Consider the following 12,665-nt stretch of genomic DNA (forward strand, 5'->3'; position numbering starts at 1 on the left):
CTGGGATGACTCATGGCGAACGCCTTATATGGACACGTTTCAAATCAACCCACACCTGTCAAATCCATCTTGTCATCTTAACGACTTCCACACCATCTGTTTCCTGTACATCAAACGGCTGTCACAGTTAAATAAACACCCCATCATTCGGCACCACTCTACATTAACGACTTCCGCACCATCTGTTTCCTGTACATCAAAGGACCCCCGACGGTTAACACACCCATCAATCTTACCAACATCCGGTGTTTATTGACACAGAGAGGTCAGGTTCCCACAGCTGTCCAAGTCATTAACCCAATAGCGTCCCCACGCTTAAAGGTCAGCCAGCTGCACGACCCCGAGGTGCACTGACGTCATTAGGTCACTTAAAGGTCAGCCAATCGGAAGAGGCCACGCCTTAGAGGTCAACCAATCAGAACGCAGGACAGGTCACGTGACCTAGCTCATTTGCATACATGGTACCCAAGTGCCCCACCTACTACTAGTGTATATAACTTCAGGCCCGTAGCCAACATGATTAGCGGGGGGGGGGGGGGGGGGGGGGGTAGAAATTTCCAGGGTTTATTGGCTAAGGGCGATAAGAATTTTACAAAGGTAGTCCTTTGGTCGACCATCGATTTTAGAGTCTGGCGAGTATGGTACTACCAGTTAAAAAAGAAACGCACTGAAACTGAATCGAATGACCAATGTGACAAAACACATTGCGTCTCTGCTGGCGCGAACAACAAATCCGACAGGAGACAATATTACAGAACATGTTCTATATTTTGTCAGCGCCGGACAGTCTCAGCTTCTACGATTTTGGTCTGGGGCTGTAAAGACATATTACACAAAACGTATTGCAGACACTTGAATTGTTTTTGTGTTTTTTTTGTGTGTGTGGGTTTTTTTTTTTAAAGTCATCGGCTTTTTGTAATGGACTGGGTACGCCATAATTATCTAGTAGACCTACTTTTTGACATTATTAAATGTTATGGTACAAATTAATCCTATTTAATTAGCTTCTAGTATTTTATTCTGGGACAAAATCAAAATATATCTTGTAGTTTTAACTCGTACTAACAATGAAATTGTCCATTACTACAGGGATTATTCCAAAATTCAATTAATTTAGTAGAAAATCCTTTACTGGAAAGTTCATCCCTTTTCAATCTAATTAAAATTAGCTCCACAATAGCATGTGGATCTAACAGCAGCCAGTTGGAGCTCATGTCCACCAATCAAAACCTTACTTGCAGAATCATGCCAGTGATTTAAAAATAATTTGAAAACATTCCGAATTATCCTGAGGGTATACGACATGTTTCGTGTGAATTACGAATGCCTTAAAACATGTTTTATTTTATAAAATAAATAATTTGTAATGTAAAACTGAAGACTGATTTATTTGGGTTTTTTTTTATAAATAAATAATTTTTCATGTAAAATTGAAGACTGATAACCCATCCCGTACGTATTGGTATGGTTCGCTCTACTGCGGCCACTAAAATAGACTCGCCCAATGCTATACAAGGACGGAGGGGGATGGGTGGTCATGAATGACCGTTGAACTCACTAGAATATAGGGACTTAAGACAATAGGTACAACCGTAACACAAAACTAGGATTAACACACAGACTACACGCTCACTTCATCAGTACACAGGGTGCATTGACTAATGATAACAATGCACCCGCCCCCATTTAATGGTCCAGCACGTACTCTAATAAGGAACCGGACAAAAGAATACCGTTCTGAGAACACAATTGCAAAGCACGCGGGGTAAGCTGAACAAAAGAATATCGGCCTCCCCCACCCAAACCCCCAATACTTGCTGCTGGTAATAACTTGGTACTTGGTGATGCCTCGACCAGAAGCGGTCAGGCCCTTTATAAGGGCCCTATGGGCAACCTAGGGAGACACCACAGCATCGTAAAGGTCTAAAATTAACGAGCTACTCTCGATTCACCAATACCAAAACCTATATTAGCTCGGCCATTTACCTTTCGATCGACCGTTCAAAATTGGACTTCCACGCAGTTCTACCTTTTAAGGTTTTAGTATCTTTGTACTATGTTATCGATTACTTCAGAGAATGCAAGTGAAGCTGCATAAATTGGCTGTTCTATCATTTTTCTTTACACCTGTATTAAAAATATTTAATCTGTATCATTTAATGATAATTTGTAAAAAAAACATTTTTATTTATAATGGATTTCTTTTTCCAAAATTTTATTTGGATTAGTATGGGTTTAAAACGTAATATGTTTTTTATATGAATTTTAACTTTATTCATTATGCAGTTACATGCCAATTCATCGTTTGCCTTTTGACGCAAACGGACTATATACATGGCTATTATTATACATGGTTGTTATTCAACAAAAAAAAGTCTAGTTTTGATTTTCGCTGTCCATTTAAATTGGAGGGCTAGTTGAATTTGAGAAGGGCCATTAAGATTTTTCTTCAACTGGCCCAGCTGGTGACCATGGTTTTCATGTTAATTTTCAACCCTGAATTTCATGTAAACGGAACTCATCAAAAGCGAGCGCCGAAGGCGCGGAGCCGTAAACGGGGGGAAGGGGGTCCCCAGATATATATATATATAAAAACCCTCATGACCTTATAATAAAAAGAGACCATCCTGAGTTTGTAGCTATATTATCAAGCTGTCGGCTAGTCTAATCTATTATACATAAAACTTACATCTTTCTTAGGTTAAATAATCTTGCTTCGAATTTAAATAGCTGTATATGCAATAGTTACATTTCTGACCATTCTCAGGTCGGTAGCAACCAAGTCGGGGGGGGGGGGGGGGAGAGACTATAGCCCCACTTTTATAAACCCGGTTTAAAATATGGCTACCCCCCCACCCCCACACCAACTAGACTGTGTCCACTACAGATTGTGCCCTCTCCCCTCCAGATATCGTTCCTACAAGCCTGATTCTAATGTTTTATATACCATAGCTCAACTTTCATATGTATCATTTAATTTTATTCCAAATACCGAACAAAATTTTTAATAACTTGGTGAAAGAAATCCCGACAAGAATCCTGAATGTATTTATCTGTATAATGCTTTATAAATATTTAAATTATGTTAAATACAATAAATATCTGCATACATACACGCGCGCACACATTAATATTATTTCAGCCCATATCTGATATTTATTGCGTACAAATCCGAACCGATAGTTTGTCGGGCGTTAACAACAAAATCTTTTTTATTTCGTGATAAGCAATAATTCATAAAGGTCTCCAACAAGTCTTGTTGGATGTCGACAGAATTTTCGGGTTCCCTACTGATAGAATAATTAATCATGGAGATATTCACATTCCTATTGCGTGGCCTCCCATTATTTATGCCCCCCCAACTTGTCCACAAGTCTGTTTTTGCGAGATCTCACGTGAGTGCGCAGTGGAATGTGAAAGAGGTCTATTGCACAAGTGTGCGCGAACATTGATGCAATTCCTTACGAGAAAATGAAACGCGGAAGTCCGGAATGCATTGCCTGGTTTACGTTTGGAAATGAAACTACTGTTAAAGTTGAAATTTTTGTCGAGAATGAAACACCGTTCTTGACTTTTCTTACATGTCATAACCTCCCGGTAACCTGAACCACCGTTCTCGACTTATTTCGATGCCTGTGTATATCACATACCCGACTAAAAACATTAAATAAAAATAAAAACAAAACAAATATTCTGGCTACAGTAATTTAATGATGTCAGAAATGTGCAGTATACCATTATTGTCACAGAATATTAAAAAAATTGTTTATGTTCATTTTGACAGTGATACATTAATATAATGTGATAGAAATGCAAGTAAAATGCTTGTAAGTAAACAAATGTGTAAGTTAAGAGAAAGATAAATATGGAAAATAAGGATACAACAATGAAAAATGTAAACTATAATGTCTGTGGTTATTAATCAATCAATCAATCATCAATAATAAATATCTATGTAACTAGCTATCTATAAATAATTATCTCACTTGCTCGAATACTAAAAAACCACACACACACCATATATTTATTTATACTTCTGTAAACATTTGAAAAAAGATTGTTCCAATACTTTAACATATTGTGCTATCTTACTACATATAATATTTATACAAATACTTTGTCTTATTGACTAAATTCATATTCATTTGTAACAAAGTTCTAAACACCTGTAACTGTGACCAATATTTATTAATTTTTATTTGTTAAATATGCAACACAATCTTACGACCTGCCTCAGTGGCACTACAGGCTGGTAGGTACAAGGTTCGCAGCCCGGTACCAGCTCCAACCCAAAGTGAGTTCTTAAGGGCTCAATGGGTAGGTGTAAGGCCACTACACCCTCTTCTCTCTCACTAACTACTAACCAATTAACAACTAACCCAATGTGCTGGACAGACAGCCCAGATAGCTGAGGTGTGTGTCCAGGACAGCGTGCTTGAACCTTAATTGGATATAAAGCATGGAAATGAAAAACAATCTTACGTTGAAAAAACCCGTTTAAACGTTATTCTTTGGTTTCACAACGTCATCTAGAATTCAAGAGGACAAGAATTCTGTGGAATTTAACATCTCTCCTACAATAAACCTATTCATGTCACTAATAGCTTCATCCATAGATGTTCATCTCAATGCATGTTGAAAAAAACATACCTATATCTCATATTTTTACTTTGTAAAGGCAAGACAAACAAACAAACAATCAAAAAAAGATAAAAAAGTACATTTTCAAATAAAATATGTTACCGGTATCATTGTTACGAGAATCAATCAAACACTGTACGATCTCAAGTCATAAGCGTAATATCTCAAAATTGCATATGCATAAATGTATCTATAATAAAAATAAGAAGCACTGGTTAAGTACATGAAAGTGTAGTAATTTAATGCCTAGCTTTTCTTTTGAATTTGTCATACACCACTGGAAAAGCCTAGTAACTTAATGCCTAGCTTTTCTTTTGACTTTGTCATACACCACAGGGAAAGCCTTTGAACAGTCAAGTTGCTCTCGCATGTTATTGTATAATGAGTGGTCGAACATCTTGTAGAATTCTTCCCGTGTCATGTAGGAGTCGGCATAAAGCATTTGAAAACTAGAATAAATACAAATAAAGCATAGATCAAAATGAGACAGTTTATGAATTAAAGCAGCTTGTTACCCAGGGGGCAAAAAGAAAAATGAACCCAGCTTGCTGTAAATGGTTTGCCACTAAAAATCATATAATACATATATCTAGGAACATAACCTAAGTGGACAACCTTGCCAAAAAGCTATTGGAAATTCTTAGGTAGCTTTTAAATATGATGCCCCTTTGTGAAATTTATGCAGTGTTTTCCACTTGCCCAAAAGTCAGTCTTAGATTTGGTCTCTGGAATCTGATGGTGCTAACTGACTTTTAATAACATGTTCAGCATGACCCCTCAGAACCCCCAATTATTATTATTATGAAAACTTATATATGTAAATGTTGGTCGATTTGGGGAACATTTTGTCTTGATTTATATGAAATTAGGGATAGCCAGTTTGATTAAATAATTTTCAAAATCCAAGATGACCACCATAATGCTCAACATTCAAAATAGAATCGAAAATGGTGAAATTTGTTCACCAAATCCATTTCAGATCTCCTGAATATCTTTATTCTATATATTTATTGTAACAGAGTTGTAGCAGTAATTTAAAACATACTGAAGCAGCAAATTTCCAAAAGCATATTGACAAGGTTGTCCACCTAGGTTGGGTTTCCTAGATATATTTAGATATGATTTTTAGTGACAAACATTTTATAACACGGCCGCGTCCATTTAAAAAAAAAAAAGGTTTTGCCTCCACTTTTACAACAAGATGATTAACTTAAGGTTTCTGGCAGAGAACAACAAGATAATTTAATGCAAGTTTCCCACTCCTTAAAAGACCAGGAAAATAGCAAAATTAACTCCCCTTTGGTTTTAATGACAGATATCTCAAAGAGATTATAGGTTAAATTGTTTTTAAACAACCAGTCTTTACAGTGCCTAACAAACATAAGCTTCCATATGGTGTTGTATTATTGGTAGAGTTAACAAAACTAATTACAATATATTAATATTTGTGTTGAATGCAATAAATAACCCAATCATTATAAAATTTTATACACTGCCCAATATGAAAAAATACTGCTGGCTAATTGTAAGTAAATGTTTACAGAAATATCTTTCTTTAACAACACCACAACACATTATTTAATGTGCAGCCATTAAAAGTCACACATCCATTGCCAAATGAGCCAATTGCTATTTTTTATACAAAGTGGCTACAACATTTAGTATTTGGCTAATAAAATTATCCTCAAATTAAGGTTGTCAAGAAAATACTCAAAATTGGGTTAACCAAGATTTGCTTAAGTGTGAGCCCTGGGCCTGTGCTTGTAAAACAAGAGGTCAAAGACTGTGGTATGTGCTTTCCTGTCTGTGGGAAAGTGCATAAAATAGATCCCTTACTGCATTAGGAAAAATGTAGCGATTTCCTCTGACTACGTGACAGAATTATTAATCTATGTGCTTTAGTGGTGTCGTTAAACAAAACAAACTATAACTTTATATTATTACATGTACTAAATCGCAAGATGATCAGAATTTCGAGGGCTGGGAAAGTGCATATAAAAGATCCCTTGCTGCTAATGGCAAAATATAGCAGGTTTCTTTTAAGACAATGTGTAAGAATTATCAAATATCCAGGGTTTAAGCTGTCATTCGCCAAATCATCAAATACGAATTAATATTGAATTTGGTGAAAATATTTAATTATCAAATGACCAAAAAGCTAATTCGAAAATCCAGTATCATTATCTTCCGCTATTTGTTTTTGAGGAGTATTTGTTAATACATTCAAACGCATACAGGTCGGAAATAAGTTTACAAGTCGGAAATAACAACTTCTGAGTAAACACGATCGCAGCATTAGTCTTGCTGTTTGTTATTTTGTACATCTACTTTGTGCATGCTTGTTTTGAGCCACTTCCGCCGGATTCCGTAACTGGCTTTATTTTTATCAATCGGAATAGCTCGCTCCTTTTCGCTTCCTCCATGTGGCCAATGTCACGTGATTTCTTGCGTGCGGAAAAAGACATGTCTCGATTGACTGTTCATGGAATAACACTTACTGGATATATCATAAAGGATTGTTAAAACGCTGATTAAACTGTTTAACTCTGTCTTTATTGTTGCTGAATATTTAACAATGTACTGTCATTACAACTCCTAGCAATAACAATAAACTGGGTGCAGTAAGCCTCGGCAGACGATTGCGATTTAGTTGCATGTAATATTTTTTATCATCGCACATATAAAATTAGCAACTTTATCAATGCGTTCAAATGGCACCAGTTAATATACATATATTAATGTGTTGTCATTGATGTCGTATATATATATATATATATATATATATATATATATATATATATATATATATATCCCCACAAACAAGACGTCACACTTCACAATGTGGATTTTAAAACGGGGCAGAACTAAAGTAGTAACTCGGCATGGACCCCCATATTTTTTTTATTTTTTTTTACAAAAAACCCCTACATTTTTGTAGGATGGGACGGACTAGGCTATAGATACTTACTTGTCTGTACTTTATTGTTTTAATGTTCTCGAACTATAAAGAAAAATCTCACAAATGAACGAGATGCAAACGACAACAAATCGGATCTCGATGATTGCACGAACCGTGCATGAGAAAACAAACTGACCAGAGTTGAAAGCATAACGCAATTTGGGACATTGACGATATGCACCCCAAGGTAGTTTCAGTGTGGATGGCGTAGGCTTGTTGTCATTTGTTTTGTGTCGCAGAAAAATTGTTGGTACAGCATCTTTTTTAAAAGCCATAACACATGGTATTCCCATATCTCGCTAAAGCCGACAAGCCAGTTTGGACGAATTGAAACTAAAGTGTCTGCTGTTGCAACGGTCTCCGGCATTTTCTTCCTGTCCAGTATTTCCACGTTATTTTAATCAAATTCACACACAGCTTTCTCGCAGCAACATTACTAGGAAATGCTTGAAGACTAAATTTATCGGTTTTTGTATTGCTACAGCCGCCAACAACACACCGTTTAACCATAATAAACACAAAAGAAGCAATGAACAATGGCGCTGACTATCGAAAGGTGTTCCCTTCGTGACGTCACGGATCAAATCTTACGGAAATTCCCGAAACGAATTCAGCTGGTTCTGTTTTTTAGGGGAATATTTTTAAATGGAAAATATACCGGTATATATTTTTTTTACATTTAAAAAAAAAAAATTCTAATCATATTAAATAATATCTTGACTGATATAGCTCAATACATCATACATCTGGCACAGCACTTTAATTTTGTCATCATTTTTTGGCTACTTGAAACCTGAATTTGGCTAGAGAGTTTTGGGTCAAATTAGCCAAATTGCTAATAATGTTTTAAATCCAGCTTAAACCCTGAATATCTGATTAAGAGATCAATGTGCCTAGTGTTGTCATTAAGCAAAGAAACTTTAACTTTAGTTACACTCAAGACAGAAATGGAACAACATACCCCTTGACAGATCTCACATAAGCTTCCAGATTTCGTGTTGTGCTAACTGTTTCATAGGTGCTCTTTTTTGGTGTTCCATAAGCACCGATGTCAACAAACATCTCATCTTTACCAGTGTGAGGATGAACCATACCAGGGTTATTGCACAACAGGAACGGACATATCCACAGTGGATATATCTGGAAAAAAATATTTCAAGTAGTGTTAACTGTAAAATGTTTTAAGTCATCACTTCACTTTTTTCCACAGAGCCACAAGATTTCAAGTTTTATGGGAAACACTTTCTTGGAATCTTACACTGTGATCATTGGAAGCCATTGTGTTACGTAACAAGCTAAAGCAATACATGTCCCCTACCGGGCTCAACAGTTAAAGGCCATAACTCTGTCAAAAATGGGTAAATCACCATGAAAGATCTCAAAAACTATATGTGAGACAGATGGGGACAGACGGACACCAGACAGACAGAAGGATGAAACCTGTATTCCCATCCGCTTGTCCTGTGATTTGTCCAAAACGCTACTGATGTTATACCAGAAACAAACATTTCTTTGAAATCCTGTAGTCTGAAAGTACAGACTGAAATCTATTAAACACTAGTTGTTTGCTATGAACTTAGCTGCTCAACAATAGTGCTGAATCAAAATTTGTTTATTTTTAAATATTTTTAATACGAACCTGGAGTTCCCGGTGAAAGACATCAAGTGCAGTGTTCAACTGATCCATGGGAACCAGCATGTCCTGGATGATTTGATACTTCTCGTACATCTTCTTGATTGTGTCGCCCTGAGTGAGTTTTAGCAGAGAAATCTTTGGTGGCACCATCCAACCAAACAGGTAGCGAAACACTGGATGATTACCAAACGGGATGATATCCTAATATGAAAATTACAAACAACATTTAACAATCTAGGAATAAATTATTTTGTAATTTTATTTTTAAAAATTATTCAGTGACATTTCTGGAAACCTAAATTTTGGTTTGCAATGTTATTCTATGTATTTTGGAATTTTGCAATGCATACAACTTTTTTTTTCCCGCTCAGTTCTAAACAAATGATTTCTTGACATTATTTCAGCACATTATTCATCAGCAGCAATTAGTTTTAAAAATATGGTAATTAAGACACATGTTATATGTTTGAGAAAAATGTCTAGGCAATCTTGATGAACAAACACAAAGATTTTATTTTAATTTTAGTATTGGTCTCATTTAGTGATATTTTTCGACAACGAAATGTTATGGAATACTGAGTGTGATTATACAAACCTCCATTTCCCAGAAAATACTGCGTGTGTGTCTGTGATAGTAGTGACGGAGTGGAATATATTCCACAGCATAACCTGTTTTCAAGAAACCTTCTACGTGTTTGTAGAACCATGGCTTCCAGTAGCAGCCGATGGAGTTGATCTGCAAACAAAAGGAAATTTCAAAACAGATGCCTTGTAGTATTTCTGGGAATAAAATGACTAAATGTAGTTATGAAAATTACTTTTAATGGACATGTAATTTAATAAGTAATGTTTTAAAACATTTTTTTTATAATAGTTACAAATTCAGGATTGTTCCATTAATTGCACTGTTGAAAATAAGCACAACACTGACTAGGCCGTTAAAATTCCTGTCATACAAATAAACGCATATGGTCATCTTCTTGTATGTGACACTGATCTTTTATTTTCGAAAGAAAAGAGGAGCAGAAACCACATACAGATTCAATATGCAACAAAACCAGACTTTATTAAAAGGACAAAACATTGTGGCTAAGGATCTGTCCACTCATATAGTCATAATATTCTTAACTATGTACTAAACATTAGGATACCGGTTTATAAATTATACTTGTTCTCTGGACAACTGGACTACTTTTGCTTGGCCAAGATAATTTCCCCCTATTTAGATACGTGCTTATTTCAAATGGTCAGAGTTCGACAAATCCGCTAGCCCGACGCCTGTGGCTAGTGGTTTTTAAGTTCGGGCTAGTGAGAAATGCAAAACCACTAGCCCGCAGTATAACAGACCCACCACCCATATAAAAATGGTGTACCTCCCACCACCCATACAAAAACTCTTGTACCGCCCACCACATAATAATTTCTAGAACAATATAACAAATGAACTGAAACCTTTTCTTTTTCTACGTCATCCGTCATGTTGGCTGTCATAACAACAGCTTCATTCCGTGAGTAGACCACACCCTCAACAAACTGGTTACCATGGTTTCTCATGACCTGGTTCTTGAACGTAGTGAGCATGTCAGCTTTGGTGTGAACAGGAAAATACTCAATCTTCACAAATTGTTTTGCTGGCACAATTTTGATTTCGGCTGATACAAGAAATCCCAAGGTTCCATATGACCATGGAACTGAATAAAATAGATCAGGGTTTTCTGTCTGAAAATATAAAAATAATTTTATAAATGTGTACTATAATGATGCTCTCCTGACATATATATATATATATATAGGTTATTACCAGAGTGTTTTTCGGTATTGTCAATATCATATATTAGGAATAAAAATTGCATTACGCGAGCCTCTGGCGAGCATAATACATTATTTTTATTCCTAATATATGATATTGACGATACCGAGATATACGAGGGTAATAATCTCTTTATCATATAAGCTCAAGCTTAATACAACATGTTTTTGTAAACTGTACACACAACTTTAATTCCAGTCCGCCATTACTAGATATTCAAATGACATAAGAATATGTGGCGCGGTGTATTTTTGAATGGAAATGACGTCAAACTCGAATGACGTCATTTTGGATGTCCTTACATCAAAATAAAGTTATGCCTAACGTTTTTTGTTTTCTGAACGCTGGACAGCTTTAGGTGTCAAATTGCCATTGAAATGTTTTTATTTTATGACTATGAATGCATACGTCAATCATGGAGTGTCACCCAAGTATGTTTGCTTAAATGTCAATAAACCTAGTGCCGAGACCTCGACTAATTTACATCTAATTTGCAAAGTTATCAAATTCTCAAAGTATGTGATCTGAAAAATATCACATACTTTGATTGCACTGAAAATGTAAGATATTATATGATATATATGATATATATATATATATATATACATACATACATACATATATATCTATGTATGTATGTATATATGGGATCCATGAAATTATGAAGCAGGAATAATTTTGTTTGATGATGACCCTCCATCTCAGGCTACCACACTCCAGTGATATAGAGGACGATTTGAAAGATACAATAGGATATAAAACACAAACAATGGATACATGTTACACTCCTACATCAGGACACAACATTTCAAGAGAACTGTTGTTCTGTTCGCGTATAGTTAAGCAACTTTAAAATCACTTGAACCACCAATTGGTTATGTGGTGAACAAGTAATTTCTAAAATTAAAAGTACTCTATCAAATGTCAAATTGAAAATCAGTTTATTTTTTTTAATACATTTGAAGTATGTAGCATAGAACCATGGTTCAAGTGTTTTATAATGAAGTAGGTCTAACTTGTCAGTTACTAGAACTATATTCGCTTAAGTAAAACTCACATGAACAGACTTCCGGTTACCTAAGATTTTGAAATATTGTCCTGTGACATTATTAATATATTAAACATGCAGAAATGTATACACAAACATTATGAGCATATGGATTTGCAGAAGAGATATAAGTATTTTTAAAACAATCAGTTTGCCATTGGAAAAACATCACTTTTTTTTTTTAAATGACATAATTCTCAAAATTGAATTAATTTTTTTTTACCAGTTTTCATTCGAGTAGGGGGCAGCTTTTTTACAATCTGTTTGTCAATCTCAAAAATTTGATATATCCATTTATTTTGTAACAAGTGTGAAAAGAAGTTGTCACAAAACATCAGCACCCCAAAAATATCACCTTATTTCCACACATCTATCATCAGAAATTATACTCTTGGTTGCTATGTCACGCGAAAGTGTTACACTCCTGACCATTTTTAACATAACATTTGTTATTTATTTTGTAATGCATGCATGAAGTCATAGTCATTTCTTACACAAAATACAACACCAAGAAAAGACATTAAAAACTGAATTTATCAATATTGTTGCTTTTAGAGCCAAAAATGTAAAA

The 12,665-nt window shown here is 35.2% G+C and overlaps 1 protein-coding gene across 1 annotated transcript in view; it reads right to left on the reverse strand.

The window, feature by feature from the left end:
• Nucleotides 1-3,691: 3,691 nt before the first annotated feature.
• LOC121375292 (delta(24)-sterol reductase-like) overlaps nt 3,692-12,665 on the reverse strand; it is a 13,367-nt gene continuing 4,393 nt past the window's right edge. Inside the window, exons 4-8 of the mRNA XM_041502671.1 lie at nt 10,689-10,955; nt 9,832-9,972; nt 9,240-9,437; nt 8,562-8,740; nt 3,692-5,090 (exon numbers count right to left, since the gene is read on the reverse strand). Of these exons, the coding sequence (XP_041358605.1) occupies nt 4,937-5,090; nt 8,562-8,740; nt 9,240-9,437; nt 9,832-9,972; nt 10,689-10,955 (939 nt within the window). The 3' untranslated portion in view covers nt 3,692-4,936. The remainder of the gene's footprint in view (nt 5,091-8,561; nt 8,741-9,239; nt 9,438-9,831; nt 9,973-10,688; nt 10,956-12,665) is intronic.

Source organism: Gigantopelta aegis, chromosome 6 (genome assembly GCF_016097555.1).
Source record: "Gigantopelta aegis isolate Gae_Host chromosome 6, Gae_host_genome, whole genome shotgun sequence".
Taxonomy (NCBI): Eukaryota; Metazoa; Mollusca; class Gastropoda; order Neomphalida; family Peltospiridae; genus Gigantopelta; species Gigantopelta aegis.